At 34.7% G+C, this 16,301-nt stretch overlaps 1 protein-coding gene across 4 annotated transcripts; it reads right to left on the bottom strand.

Moving 5' to 3' along the window:
- Positions 1 to 4,570: 4,570 nt before the first annotated feature.
- LOC131010163 (uncharacterized) lies at positions 4,571 to 9,698 on the bottom strand. 4 transcript variants are annotated; one of them, XM_057937580.1, is made up of 13 exons: positions 9,257 to 9,698; positions 8,784 to 8,861; positions 7,954 to 8,111; positions 7,375 to 7,450; positions 7,108 to 7,172; positions 6,709 to 6,964; positions 6,367 to 6,480; positions 6,172 to 6,278; positions 6,041 to 6,094; positions 5,861 to 5,944; positions 5,342 to 5,505; positions 5,045 to 5,193; positions 4,571 to 4,822 (listed from the first exon to the last, which is right to left on the bottom strand). In XM_057937580.1, exons 1-12 carry the CDS (start codon positions 9,549 to 9,551, stop codon positions 5,046 to 5,048), a joined length of 1,599 nt encoding a protein of 532 aa, XP_057793563.1. In that variant the 5' UTR covers positions 9,552 to 9,698; the 3' UTR covers positions 4,571 to 4,822; position 5,045. The 4 variants fall into 4 exon arrangements, with proteins under 4 accessions (XP_057793563.1, XP_057793564.1, XP_057793565.1 ...); XM_057937581.1 differs by having other exon boundaries at positions 4,571 to 4,798; XM_057937582.1 differs by lacking the exon at positions 8,784 to 8,861.
- Positions 9,699 to 16,301: the final 6,603 nt, after the last annotated feature.

Here is a 16,301-nt window from a genome sequence, read left to right as displayed (position 1 = left end):
TCCACACACTAAACCCTAGCCTCCAACAACACACCCATCTACCATTGAAGACCATTGAAGAGAAGAGAAGGAAGAAGAAGCTCATAAATAGGATTTGTCATTTCTTACTCTCTCTTTCATTATGTACACCTTTAACTTTGATTTATTGTGTTTGAACATGTTAGGCTAAATTTCTCTTTGATTTAGGGATTAGGCTAGATGATTTTTGTAATGGATTGATTATTTATGCTCAATATAAATCTTGTTTGTTCATTTGCACATTATCTTTTCAAACCCTTGATTTATTTCTTGTATGGATTGTTGGCCACATTCTATGCATTTCTAATTTGCACATTGAATCGGGAGAGGATAATTGCAATAGATAAGGTGTTTGAAACATATCAATTCGATAACCGGGAGGTTGAGAGTTGGGTGAGAGTATGTCGATCTTTGTGTGCTTTTGGGAGTTATAGGTTAGAAGTTGACCGGGGACGGCAACTATGACCCGTAATCTACCGCTCTAGTCGTCCGGGAGGGGGCTAGAACTAGTTGGGAGATCACTCTAGATAATTAGGATTGTCAAGATTAATATTGAGCTATAATTGAAGTCTTTTACTTAATCATCGATGCCTAGTCCCTAAATCGCCTTAATCATCTTATTAATCCACTTGCTTATTTGGTTTTATTTGTCTTTGCACTTGTTAAGTAATTAGTAGATAATCAAACCAATCACTCCATCGTTTAGTCTAAATAGCTATAGCATAATGACTTAGGATAATCACTAGATTGAACTACTAATCCTTGTGGGATACGACCTTGCTTCCATATATTACAACTACCCGTATACTTGCGGCGTGGTGAAAATATTAGCGAACAAGCAGCGACGTAGGCGCAGCTCAACTCCACCACCGTACGCCGCAGAAGCAGCAACCCCAATCACCCCAGAGCAGGCGCCAAGTGCTCGACGAAAGCCCCCCCCCCCAACAACAACATCGCCGAGCACCAACTGCACGAAGAAACGGCATCCAAATGCATAACACCAACTGTTCGACGAAATAGCATCCAAACGCAGAGCACCAACTGTTCGACGGAAAACCAGAGAGAACATCCAAAAGCAGAGCACCAACTGTTCGACGAAAATCCAGAACAATAAACAATAAAAATAAACGTAGTGTTAAATTCTAAGTTCAATAAAATTTATGTTATTAAATATATTGTTAAAATTAATTGAAAATAAACAATAAAAATAAAGATAAAATAAAATAAAATATAAATTTTAAGAGTCAACACTTCTCCAATGTGGGGATTGACTCTTAAATGATGGGGACCACTTTTAAGAGTCAATCTTGACTCTACAATGTGGATGCCCTTAATTTATGTGATCTAATTTTTTAAGATGTTATTAATGAGACTCGGGGGAGTATTATGTTTGCTTAAGAACACTAGACTCTTTATAAAGCAAGTCCAATATGTATTATACAAATCCTTTTGATTTTGTATACTATCTCTTAGATGGAATACATAATATAAATCCTAATTATATCATTTATTAATTAATTAATAGATTAAACTTTCAAATTTTTATTATCTTAACATAATTTATTTATAAATTCAATAATTTAACATATGTAATCAACATAATATTGATGTCTTATAAGTTATAACTTATAAGACATTCCACTCAAATATTTTTACTTTATCTGATATTGTCAAGCAAATGAGTCCTAAGTGAAAAATAATCCCAAATTCAATTCTTACAAGTCACAACACCTCCTTTCCGACTTAAAATTTTATAATAATACTCTTTTGTCCATCAAAATTAACATTTTTATTATTTTTAACGTCCATCAAATGGAGGAAACCATTTCTCAATTACATAAAATTCACCAAATATTATACTAAAATCGCTACTAAACCAAATTGCCATTATTTTCATATGCGGAGGTAGTAATAATAACAAGTTTAACCTATTACTTCCGTGATGATGACATGTTACAACATTGAAGATGTTGTATAAATTAATAACTAAACTAAGCTAAAATATACAACAAGTTAAATGCATTGATTGAGCTATCATACCAGTATCATCATCCATCACCTCCAAAAGGTAGTAGATTAATCTAATTAGTTGTACCTACAAGATAAGAGTTAAAAAAAACAATATTTATTTTTAAAAGGTGACAAGGTGCTCCAAGTGGGGTGGGTTGGCAAATGATATTTATCGAATTCCATAAAATTAATAGGGCACATGATATTGTCAAAATTCAAATGAATAATTTGTTATCACAATAATATCAAGAATCATAAGTTGCGGGTTGGTTCTGCAAATGAGTCAACCCGGTCGGCAGATCATAAGTGTGGGCCCATTAAATTTGTTTGTCCCATGCATGATTTGAGTGTAAAGTAAGAAGCACTGTCTTTATTGCAGGTTAGGCTATCTAATTATTATCGAGTTTTGGATAATTCATTAATCCAATCGAAATTCTATGGTTCAGGTATTCAATAATCAAAATTTTCGATTATTACTTTAAAAAGAAATTCGGGTATCGATTAACCTGGTAACCGATTCGAGTTAACCGAATAATAAAAATTATTTAATTAATTATTTATATATATATTATATATTTTTTAATTATTAATTAAAAAAATCGATTTTTAGCTAAAATAAAATTATGTTATATTTAAAGTATAAAAATGAGTTTTATTTTAATGGATAAGTTGTTATGTGTGTTTTTTGGAGATCAGTGTTCAAATCATCTAACTAGCAAATTATTGTGAGTTTTAATTTTTTAAATGGGGATTCGGATACCCAAACCGATTCGGTTATTTGGATAACCGAACATCTAAAACGATTCGGAAACGGTTAGTGTAATATGACATATTTCGGATTCGGGTAATCGAAAATTTGGGTAAGAGCAACCGTACCCGAACCGATCGACAGCTCTGATTACACTTACAAGCATATGAAAAGGAATTATAATTTCAATAATTGTAAATACATTACATATACATTTATCCTATGGAGGGTTATTCATAAATAGACGCATCATCTTAATCTGATCAGAAATATTGAATTGAGCCATTAAATAAACAAAAGAGATCAATACAAATTATATTCATAATACTTTTAAATTCAAATTAAAATAACACCATAAAATCAAAATTCGAACTATAATTTATGAATAACCTATTATGAAATACTTTTAAAAATACTGTATAAATTTTGTGATAAATGGTAGTCATAACAGAAAAGAAGTTCAGATGAAGTCCAATATGTATATTATATATTAAATCAAAGAATTTGATTGTAAAAAATAACCCAATGAATATTAGGTTTAATTTTTTAACTATTGGTTAATGGATCATGATTATTATTCATAAATACTTTCTTAATAAATAAATAAATAAAAATATTTTATAATCATTTAGTGATGGGTTAAATTATTAAATAAAATGGGTATTGGCCCAATATCAAAATAGTTTATTGGAAAAAAAAGCATAAAATACTCATAAATTATGTTTATAGTATTGTTTATATTTTAAAAATATTTTTGGTTCCTATAATTAATTGATGAACAAATCATTATATTTTGTATAATTTTAATATATATTGTAATATATATCATATAAATATTCCATTATACACAAGGAATTTTATAAGATATTCATATTATGTAACATATTGGTACAAAATATACTTTTAGCAATGAAGTTATATACTATCTCTGTCCTCATAAAATGTACTCCAATTTGTCATTTTCGTCCGTCCTCGTAAAATGTATCCAGTCTATTTTTGGTAAGTCTCCACTCACAACACATTCAATTATTTTATTAAAACTCGTGTCATTTTGAAATGGATACTTTTTATAAGGAGGGAGTATAATTTTAGTTACCATAGAATATCGTTGCAATTATATTTACTTTTCAACTTTTTCCGCTTTTTTATTATGATATCTTAAGAAAGTATATTTATTATGTTTAGTATGGTCAATATCATGAACCTTATAATATTAAATTGGTGGTTATTTTACAAAACTGCATATAAGAATAAAATAGTTAGTATTTTATACGTTGAATGATCTTATTTTTTATACAAGAATAAAATATTATTCTCAAAATATAATTATAAAAAAATTATGTAAATTCATCTAGAATAATTCACACAAGAGAGTTCAAATTAATGAATTTATAGTCTAATTTATACACTAATACACAATAATTTTGTAAATTTTTTTGGATGAAGAGGGGTAACTTGGAGATTGAATCATAACTCTCTCTATTAATAAAAATGGTCTTTACTGCTTGGCTCCCTTCTTATAAAATTTTTTATACTTATATTGTGCATGCACAGGTACAATACTGGTAAGTTGTGAAGGACACGAATTCAAGATCACGATAAAAACCAACATTGATAGTAAAAGACGGCACGCAGTGTAAAATTGACTTAATCAACACCTTTTCCACTCCAAGAATAAAATGAGATTAAACTAAGAAAATATATTACACTAAACCAGGAATATTCTAAGGTTATAATTTCCGGCATAGCAATAGAAAAAAATAAAATAAATTAGTTGCAGAGGAGACAATAATGTGGTATAAAATTCTGCCATTTTCAGGTGTGTAAAATTGTTGGAAAAATATCTATTTTTTATAGTACAACAAATCTAAAAAGTAGAGAATCTCAAAAACTCATTTACTAGAGGGAGAAAGGAGTGCATTGGATTAAAACTAAGGTCCTATCATGATCTTCAAGAACACAAGCACAGAAGAAAAAAAATTCAGCTACCTTCGATATTCGACGAGGAACGAGCATTCCCACCTGTGAAATTGTTCAAATGCAACCCTGAGTAAATATTTCAAAGGAACAACTGTCAGGATCTCGCTTCAAGCCCCTTGAGGCGAAAGTACAGTCAGGCAGGTTGATTCAGATGCTAATGCAATTATACTCATAAAGCTCGATTTTCTTTCACACGAGTGTGCATGTGTGCAAGCCACAATATCTCCTGTGCAGGAATGGAGGAAAGAACTTCGGATTTGAGACAGGTTAGTCCAATTATCAGTTTACCTCATGTCCGAACCCACAAGGGGTCCAAAGAGACTGTCCTGTCGTTTCTGTTCTGCAATGATGCTGTTCGTGAGGGAGGTGCGTGCACAGTAATTGGAAGAATCCACTCACATTTATCCCTCCCCTCTATCATAAGAGGATGCTCGTACCTATCCATGAAAGGAAGCAAAATCGATTGAGAAACCAAAAGGTAAAAAGAACTTGTCCACAGCATCAAGATCGAACAGAAGTAATATGTTGATCCCTTTCTACTTTAATAAGCAGGTAACCACACACTCGTCGGTAAAAGAATCATACCTTGTCAAGTCCATATTCCTTGGACTTGTAAGAAATTCAAATCGGAGAGCCCATTGCACAGAGACATAGCGGGTGGTGAAAGTCATGGGCCCATCCATTGGAATGGAAAAGAGAAAGCTTGTCTGGACTAAATCAGCCACAACCTCATGGTGATCGCTAAAAACCTGTAGAATACAAGGTAGAGACGGCAGCTATTAGTTGCTGCTATTGAAAATGAAGTTGTGGTTCTTATTTTCAGAATCACTGTTTAATATTGTTTACTTCTACGCCATGAATGCACTTAAATTAATGGCTTCCAGTGGTCTCAATCTGTAGCCTAGGACCACCCAGATTTAGAAAATACTGCAGTAGAACATTCTAAATACTTGGGCAGTAGTGTAAAACCTCGAAACAGAACAATATTGTGCTATAAGCAAAGCTTGTGTGGACATACTTTCAGAACAACCATCACATTGATGTCCACAAGACTTCTAATTCTTAAGAGGGAATATGCAGTCAATTTGCAAGTTAAGCATGCACCTTGGTTATAGTGGGAGTATGTCTTCGAGAATGATGTACATAATTCCGACTTATAGTCTCTGTCATCTCCAGGGATACTGACAGCTAAAAGTGGCATAAAATATCCCAGTCAACTTCGAAAGCATTAAATATTAATGAAAGGCTGTTTACAACTCTATATTACTGAAAATTCACCAATACCTCAAGACATTTTCTAGTCCCTTCCTCATGAAAGAAAGTAAGGGTTCCACCGATCTGCGCATTACAAAAGGATAGACTGATGACTAGAGAATGAAGAATGAAATTTGGGTAGAAAAACTCTCATGCTTTACCATATCACAGAAGTAGTAAGTTGACTCAGAGTTCTTAGGTGAAAATCTCAGCAGTACTTGATCATCGAGTCTGATATTATACGACCTTCCTCTAACAAAACCTTCTGCTGCAGAAAAGATTAGCAGAAACATTAGTCTTAAAATAATCAAGGGTAACTCACATACCAGGAAATTGGAAAACCGAAAACAATTTACATGTTCCAGATTCAACAGGTACAGAGGCAGATTGTATGGTTGAGTCATCTTCTGCAGAAAAAGCTTTAAGATGTCTTGGCGGTTGACTGGGAGATAAAGTAGTTGGAGACCTGTCTGGTGACAGTATCAAAATTCATCAACACCTCAAAGTGCAAACAACACAAATAGCTGCCTACTACTAAGAATTTTCTCAAAGGGTAACAGTTCAAACTTTGTTATAGGTGGTTAAACTATCAAATGTAGTATCGTGTATTATAGTAAGCATTAAGAATACAAATTATATATATATATATATATATATATATATATATATATATAGAGAGAGAGAGAGAGAGCATTTACCGGAAGCTGAATCATTTAACACCTCGGCTATAGACAGCCTAGGAAGTCCTGCATTTGAGGCTATGCTAGCACGTCCCTCAACATAGAGAGAACCTCGATTTGAAGACCTCCCAGAAAATGACTGCAGGGACAATGAACTTCCAAAAGTTCTACTTAAATCTTCCTTCATAGGGTTATAGGAAGAGACTGATGAAATTTCATCCCTTGAACTTTCATACCCTTCTTCAACTCCATCAGAAGACTCATTCACTTTAGCCTATAAAGAAAGAACCAAACAATCCATAATCACTATACCAGAACTGAAGTTACCCATTGCCTCGTTCTCTTAGGCTTATGGAGAACAGATTTAAAACACTTAAAAGTCAAGGAACAGTTTTGGAAGAGAGGGAGCGGATTTACCCACTCATCAGCACCAAGTTCTTTCCAGTATACATCCAAGAGGGCTGGTACTACAGGAACTATTCCTGAGAAAGTCAAACAATGTAAGACAAAACTATTTCATAAATGAAAGGGAAATACTATATAAAGCCAATTGTTATGAGGTATGAGTTGAAGACAAGTCTTTTAGTTTAATTAAGCTCTTAGATAATATTTGGAATATAATCTAACCCAATACATTTATTTAGGAATAAGAACAAAATGGAAAAGGACATGACATAAACTTACCATCAGTGTGACCTTCTTCACCGACCATGCCATTGGATTTCTGAGTAACCCATATCTGTAGGGGTAGACGTTCTTCCTGGAATTCCAAAGGTATTTAAGCATGACCAAAGTAGATGCGCCAGGAAATGGAAGAATATCAATTAAAAGGAAGAAAGCGTGAAGCTAGATATCGGATTATTCATGAGTGAAAAGGCAACAAAATTAACCAAGTTCAGTTGACAGAGAAAAGGATAACTACAAATACACGACCCATAAGATCTTTACACCATTTACAGTGCGCAAAAGGAATTCAGAAGAGAAATTAGGAGAGAGCTAACAGCTTAAAAAAGCAACAGAACATTTTGGGTCTATTAATCTGCAGTCTGAGTAAGGATGAAACAAATGAGTTGGTATGTTAAATGCAACATAAAGGATAAATCAAAATAAAGGAGGATCCAATTAACAACATATCTAATGGCTACAATATGCAAGAGCTGACAGTATAAACATCACCAGAAGATTTGAAGTAGTACTTGTCAGTACAATAGAAACAACTAGTACTGCAGCAAGCAGAAAAGCCGTGAAAAATGAGAAGCTAACCAGTTCAGGAACTTCTTGTCTTGACTCTACTCGAGAGGTTCCATTTTCAGAGACCAGATATTGACCAGTCAATGTAGTCTTAATATAGTACAAATACCGTATTGTTGCACCTCTGTAAGATGGAGGTATAAGGCTTGGTAGAAGGGTCCGTACAACATCTACAAGTTAAAAAGAATTAAGAGCTACAATCAGATATGCTACCAGTAGGAACATGGAAAAAGATTACTCCTCAAACCATTGCAATAAATTTAAGAAATTACATTATAGCAAGCTAGAACTAAGAGCTACAATCAGATGTGATACCAACAGGAACATGGAAAAAGATTACTCAAACCATTGCAATAAATTTAACCCATACATTTAACTGCTTTGACAAATCATTGGACATAAATGGAGATGCAAGTAATTTCTAGACATACTCTAATTAAAGCTAGGTCAAGCCACAAACAGCCCTTTGCAAGGGCGTTGACGGGTAGTTTTTGACAAACGAAGCTTGATTTGACCATTGGCATCATTTACCAGGAGAAGCACCAAATATATAACATACCAAGACAATTGATGTTTCTTAATATGGACCACATTGGAAGAGTTATTTAGGTTTATTAACAACATACGATTAGCAGACATGTATCAATAGAAAATGGTTTAACTGGCAAGGCAACCATATCAGTTTACAATACATTAAGAAGCATGCAACAATAATAGTGGAGCAGTGTGGACTGACATCAATTCGAGTTTACATATCCCAAATATGCTGGTGCCAATTTCGACATTCTATCAGTGCAAATAAGTAATATACAACATGAACTATCAATTTTAATCAGCCTTACAAGTTCCGGTTGCCTCGCTGGACAGAACTTGATTTGAAACTATAGTTGGGCTCGAGCTATCCAAAAATACATACTCACCTGATGAGAAAAGGATAAAAAAGAATTACACATGCAGAATAACACCTTGTGGAGTGGTTTCCTCTCTTTCCTCTTCTTCTTTGGATTTTTCCTTCAATCTCATCTCATTTTAGAAAGAAGAAATGCAAATGCAACATTGAGCATTACAAATAAAGTTCAACATGTCACTGAATTAGGCATTTGAGTAAACATTTCACTTGATAACTAGAATCATCTGCAGCTTCTGTACTTATTAATTCACCTCATTCCTCACAATTCTAAGTTACTTGCATTTTTCTCTGTAGCTTGCTATAAATCCTACGCATCATTACACGTACATTTCAAAGCTAACAATCACACACACATGAATGAGAAGATAAATTAGATTTTAAAAACATATATATGAAAATAATTACCTCTGCGCTGCCTAGAATCAGGACTAGGCTTAGGAGTGGTGAACCACTGTGTATCCAATTTTTCGATCCCTCTGATTTCAAAGTTGAGCTTCTCGATCAAAAGTGACCAGGAACTGCTGGCGTTTTTAATCTCGATGGTGACGGTGATCAAATCGCCGGGTCTGTACACTTCCTTGTCCGCGTCCAACTTCAGCTGCGGCGCCTTTACATTGGCGCCGCCGCTGGCGGTAGAGGAGGCGGTCGAATTGAGGCCGAAGAATGAGAATCTACGGGTGGGTTTATCAGGTGGCGGCATTTCTGGAAGAAATTCGATTTCAGTGCATCAATCTAACGAAGATCGTTGGATGTGAGTGCGTGTGTGTGAGAGAGAGAGAAAGAGAGAGGAGAGAGAGACTAATGAGATCTCACAAAGCTTCAGAATTTTATTTTATTTTTTTCTGTGACCGGGCTTTTAGTTTAGTTTCAAAGAGCCAAAGCTGACTCCTTTTCAATAGAAAAGAATAGCCAAACCAACCCAGCTGGCTGGTCAATCTCAGAGATCTTATCGGCCGGCAAACCGGAGACGGACGACCACGGTCCCGACCTTACCAGCACCGGAGGTGTACTAATCAATGAACCCCAGAAACCTACTTCTTTTTCATAAATTATACTCCCTCCGTCCATGAAAGAACTTCCTAGGAGGCTTTAAAAAATATTATTGAGTGTATTGAGAATGGATAAAAGATAGAGTGTATTGGGAGTGGAGAAATGTGTTATAATTAATATTGGGAGTTGTGAAAAGTGAAAAGTAAGAGGATTATAAGTGGTGGGGTATAGTCCAAAAATAGGTAGGAAGTTCTTTTGTGGACGTCCCAAAAAGGAAAGATAGGAAGTTCTTTCCTGGACGGAGGGAGTACAAAATTTTAGACCAATGAATATTTAGTTAGACATATGCTTGATTATTAATTTATAATTATAATTATGAGTTAATGGCGTGTAAAATCAAAACTATAGACATATTTTGATTTAAATATTTAACAAAAAAATTACGTATGAATATTTGAATTTTTAATTATTTTTTATTTTAATTACGAGAACAATATCAACAATATACGTGGTATTTTAATTTACGTGGCATATAACTAGCTGATGTGGCTAATAAATGTTAAAACGGCATTGTTTCATACTTTAAAAAATGAATAAATTAAATCTACCCTAATTACAATCATGTAGAATGTACCTTAGAGCATCAGCAATGGGGGCTCGGAAATCGCATCAAGCCCCCCTCCTGCGCGCCCTTCCCATTTGCCACACCAGCGGCTCGCGGAACCATTGCGCCCCTCCGCTCCGGGCTCAAATGGGAGAAAGGGATGGCGCGTGCAAGCCACCCCCCAAATTCAGCCTTTTTATTATAAAAAAAAAGAAAAAGATATTTGGCAGAATGTGGCCGTTGCAAATGTAGCCGTTTTTTTCGGATGTTGGTCATTTAATTATTATTATTATTATTATTATTATTATTATTATTATTATTATTATTATTATTATTATTATTATTATTATTATTATTATTATTTCTTTCTTTCATCTATAAATTGATGCTCTCATTCTTTATTTTCAACATCTTCTTCTATCATCTTCTACTCCTACTATTCTTCATCTTCTTCTCTTTCTTTTCTCACAAAAACCATGGAAGGAGATTGGAGAAATTATTGGAACCAACACCCCAAAATCCATCTGCCGACGAATCAAATGCATCTAGCCAAGGATTCTCGCCCTTCACTCAAGAATCAAATGCATTTGAAAACGGCGGGCGTAAATTTGAACGCCCGATTTGGGGCGGCGGCCGAGCCCGATCCCGAGGTGGAGGAGATAACATCTATGCCAACGACCACCAAACAAAGAGGTGGCTACTCTCCGCCGGAAACGATACTCATATGTCGTTTGTATATCGAGCACACAAATGACTCTGTGGTAGGGACTGACCAAAAATTCGCTCAGTATTGGGGCGCCATTGTCGCCAAATACAACGCTCAACGGCCCCAAGGCACCATTCCACGTGACATCAAGCAAATCAAGTCGCACTTTCAACGCGTCGCAAAGAACTGTAAGTTGTAGGAGGGCATATACAAAAAGTGCCGCGAGAATTGGGCATCCGACATGAGTGATGAGAAAATCATGGAGCAAGCAGAAAAGATGTGGATCACCGAGTTTCGTTCATCGTTCAAGCATCCATATGCATGGAAGATATTGCGCGAGTCTAGGAAATTCGCAAGCATTGGCGAAGATGTCCACTCCGATAAATTTTAGTTGTTTTTTTATGTTTTTTTTTTAATTTTAAGTAATTTAGGATTTTATTTAATTGTATTGCAATTTTAATTTTCAATCAATGTATGATTAATTTTTAAATTTAATGAAATTTGAGTTGTTGAAATTTAATTAAAAACAACAATTAAAATTAAATACAAAATAAAAAAGAAATTAGAGAGCCAAATGTGGGCTCTCCCATTGTGGAGAATGGGCTCTTAAATGATGGGGACCACATTTAAGAGCCCACCTTGACTCTCTATTGTGGATGCTCTTATATTAAATCAACATATATGGTCAAATACTGTTTTCGTAGTTAAAATAAAAAACAATTAAAAGTTTAAATTTATACGCAATTGTTTGTTAGAAGTTAAAACCAGAATATGCCCTAAATTTTAAATTTTATAGACAAAATCTTTTGTTAGAGATTAAAATCAAAATATGCCCAAAATTTAATATCTCTACTTTTAAAAGAAAGTATATTCTTCAAATGAAACTGTCATATAGTAATACTCCATCCGTCCACCAAAAATAGTTCTAGGAGTGGATGGCATTAGGGCTGAGAATCGGGTCGGGATCGGGTACCCTACCCGAAAAAATCGGGTATTCGGGTACCCCAAATTACCCAGTCAAAATGGCAATTTTCAAAGTCAAACTGTGAATTCGGGTAAATCGGGTATTAGGGTACCCGAATTACCCGATTTGGCTTAATAGGGTATTCAGGTACCCTAATACTCGATTTTTAAAAAAAAAACTCGAAAATGTAACCCCTTTCAGCCCTTGCCCTACATAATTGTGTATGTTTTCAATTCCCTGTATTAACAAATAACATATAACAACAAATCAAAAATCAACAAGCACAAATCTCAGCTCCCAAGTTTAAAATTTTAAATTGAACGAACGTCTAAAGTACCCCAAGTACTTGTTACATAAACAAATGTCAAAGTCAAATACTCAAATACATCACAATCACAAAATGAAGTCCAGGTATCTGTGGTCAATGAGACCCTACCCATGCCCTTTTTGCTGAAGAAAGTCTTCAATCTATCTTTCCGCTCTAAGAAGACCTTCACACAATCAGCTCTAATCGTCTGCCTTGATGGAATATGGGACATTGGGCAAGCAGCAGCAACAAATTTTTTGAAGCCCTCTTTTTCCATATGTATGAATGGGAGCTCATCAAGGATAATCATCTCACACAGAGTGAGCCGAACAAACTTCTAGTCGAATTTCCAAGCTGACAACACGCTAGTCTCATCCGTGCGAGCAGGTGTGAAATGCAATACAGTTTGACCACCTGTTGCATTTTTATGCTTTCTAGAGCATGAAATAGTATGATTTTTGAGGTTATTCGTCCCATTACGGTATGAATCAACACTAATTATAGCTCCACATGTCTTGCACTTCCCCTTGCGCGTCTTCTCAGGAGGATCACCTTCTTCAACCCATAAAAGTAAGTATGCTTTCCAATGATCTGAGCGTGCACTTCCTTTCCTTTTCTTTAATGCACCACTTTGAGCTCCAGTTTGTATTGTTTCTTCCCTGTCTTCGCCAATAGGAATATGCTCTAACCCATCATCATCCATATTATCATTCATATCAATATCATCTTCCCGAACTCTATTACTATTGCGAGAAGATTCCATAACAGTATAGCAAACTATAAAACAAAACAACAAGAAAGAATTTGTAAATTTAAAATCCGAATAAATAGAGCTGCCTTAGTTATTCATATGCACTGCCAAACTAAACAAATAACTCCATCATAAACAAAACTGCCTTATCAACTACAGTTGCCAAACCAAACATTTAGGTGATGGCTGGTATGTAGGAATGGAATTAGAATAAAAGGAATGGAATGAGTTTTGGAATGGAATGGCAATGAGAATGAAATGGAATGAAATGTAGTAATCAAATGGTTGGTATTTACAAGGAATGAATGGATATGAATGAAATAAAATTAACACAATAATAATAATAATAATAATGTTGGGAACCTTGTGGAATATCTTAACCCTTGTTTTGATGATACCAAAAATCATAGGACTTAATTGTAATAGACTAGAATTGTTTTGAACTCAAGTGTTAGAGTTCGTTTCTAGTTTAGTTTGCGGTGTCGAAGATTGAAGACTGAAGAACGAAGGACTGAAGACTGAAGACTGCAGATACCAACTGAAGTATCAGTTGACGAATCAGTTGAAGACTGATTACTTAATGCGCGCAAAGGACTGATACTAAAGTCAAGTATCAGTTGAACATTCCTCCTAGGACTGATCTTCCAACGTTCAGAGGAAGCCACGTACTCACAAAGTACAGCCGCATTAAATGCAGAGATCTCAGGATCTTATCTCTGCAAAGGTCATTCATATCTGGTTGTTACTTTTCAGAGACGTCACATCTCCTGTCCATCAAAGAGAGCCGTTTCCACCCAGACAAGGAACCTCGAAGATTGAAGCCTCAGCCCAAATTCGAATTGCTCTCCAACGGAAGAAATCTTGAGGACGATTTACGCCAACGGATCTATTCAAGAGTTCTCCTACAAATAGCGCTCGAGGATCACTTCAACCTTCACCGATTCAACAACATAAGCTGAAGCTCTGCCGAAATTGCTACTCAGCCTTAAGCTTAAACTCCCCAAAGCTTGAATCGAAGAAGAGAATTCCAAAGCCAACATCAGTCACTGCTGATTACATACATTCTCTTAGGCCCTAGGCATATATCTGTTTACCCAGAAGCCAAAGGTCAAACTTGCTTCAAAGAACTTGTTCTTTGTAAGTATAGTTGGCACTCGTTCAAACCTCCCCCCCATAAGAGTGTTTTGAGTGATTCGGAGGTCAGAAGGGTTTTCTTACTCTGAGAGTCTTAGCACGGGTTGTGTTAAGCAAGGGAAATCCTACGCGAGTGAAGCGCGGGTACTGGAGAAGGGTTTTCTTCAGTGTACGGTTGTGTGCACCCGGCAAGCACACGGATCGGTTTGCAGTGCACCTGTTAAGCACTTGCGGAGTGGATTGTTGGTCTGATCAACCAACCGTCGATGTAGGAAAGGGTTTTTCCGAACCACGTAAAAGTCTCTGTGTTGTTTACAGCTTTCAGTTTTACATTCTTACTTGTGTTATTTCAATTGATAAAACTGAACACTGACTAACTGCAAAGAGAAACCATAACCAACAACTTGCTCCACCGAGGCTATTTTGAAACTAAGTTTAATTTCCGCTGCGTATGATATCAGTCTGACTGATCTATCTTTCGATAGTCAGGAAGAGTGTTATCATCTCTGTTTTAGCAAACTCGACTGAAGCCCTTACTTGCATCAGTTAAGTTCCAGCAACTTAACTGATAACTCTTTACTGAAGAGCTTTCAGTATCAGTCGTCAACCCTGTTTGGTCAAAACTGATTTCAGTAAAACAGGCGTCTTTGTTTGCATGTAAAGTTTCGTTTTGATCTCTAACTGAGATCCCTCCGACTGAGGTCGGTAGATTAATTTGAAAATAGCCTATAGGTGTATTCCCCCCCCCCCCATACACCTATTCGAGACCCTCAGGACCTAACAAATAATAATAATAATAATAATAATAATAATAATAATAATAATAATAATAATAATAATAATAATAATAATAATAATAATAATAATACTAATAATAATAATAATAATAATAACTACTATTATTTATTATTACAATTATTTTATTTCAATTATTATTGTTATTATTATTTAATTTAAAATAAATAATTTTTTTATTTTGAGTAATCCCACAATAATAATAATATTAATTATTATTATTTATCATTATTTTATAATTTTTAATTATTATTTGTTACGTTTTATTATTTATTATATTATATTATCAATAATATAATATTATACTATTAATAATCTTTTTATATTATTAATCTTTTTATATTATATCTTTGTTACATTATATTATATTATTATATTATTAATAATCTTTTATTATTATTAAAATTATTCTATTATTAATATTATTATTATTATTTAATTAAAAATAAATAAACTTTTATTTTTGAGTAATATCATATATGTGGGAATACAAAATACCATGGGGAGGGGAGGGGAGGGGAGGAATGGCTAATCCCATATGCATGGGAATAAATATTCCATCGGGGATGACGATTCTCATCACAAAGACTGTACCAGCCATAGGATTGGGAATGGACGCAAGAATCACTATTCCATTCTCATTCCATTCCTGCATACCAGCTATACCCTTAGGAGGTGATTGATATGCTGGAATGGAATGAGGGTGGAATAGAATAAAGGTAGGAATGGAATGAAGGGGGGGGGGGGAAATGAATGACAAACCATGGTGATTCCTTTGCTTGGTATGCATAAGGAATACAAAAGGAATGAAATTGTAATTCTTTATTTGATTCAATTCCTATGATTGGTAGCTAAAAATAAATTCTAGGAATTGAATAGAATTATTTTGTTTTACTAAATTAACCTTTACAAAAAAAAAAAATCATTTTTCTTGCAACCCCAACTCCCACCCCCTCCCCTCCCAATATATTTTTTTTTTTTGGGAAAAGGTGCATATTGGCCCCGGAAGTAGTAGCTCCTAGCGCGTATAACCCCTCTTACTCACTGTGTGTGCAACTAAACCTCTGAACTCCGAGAAAAAGGTGCAAATTTCCCCCTCTGACCTAACGCCGTTAAGTGTATGTTAACGTTTGGGTTTAATTGCACCCTCTACTTCAGGGGTGGATCTGCACCTTAATTTAATTTTTTTTATTTTTTTA

Source organism: Salvia miltiorrhiza, chromosome 2, assembly GCF_028751815.1.
Source record: "Salvia miltiorrhiza cultivar Shanhuang (shh) chromosome 2, IMPLAD_Smil_shh, whole genome shotgun sequence".
Lineage (NCBI taxonomy): Eukaryota > Viridiplantae > Streptophyta > Magnoliopsida > Lamiales > Lamiaceae > Salvia > Salvia miltiorrhiza.
The sequence above is the reverse complement of the archived record's forward strand: the minus strand, read 5'-3'. Positions and strand labels throughout refer to the sequence as shown.

Excerpts from the sequence above, each read along its gene's own strand:
- LOC131010163 (XM_057937580.1), bottom strand. The coding sequence starts at position 9,551 with ATGCCGCCACCTGATAAACCCACCCGTAGATTCTCATTCTTCGGCCTC. Across the intron at positions 7,451-7,953 it reads GACAAGAAGTTCCTGAACTG|GAAGAACGTCTACCCCTACA; the intron begins GTTAGCTTCTCA and ends TTGGAATTCCAG. Across the intron at positions 5,506-5,860 it reads ATACTCCCACTATAACCAAG|GTTTTTAGCGATCACCATGA; the intron begins GTGCATGCTTAA and ends TGTATTCTACAG.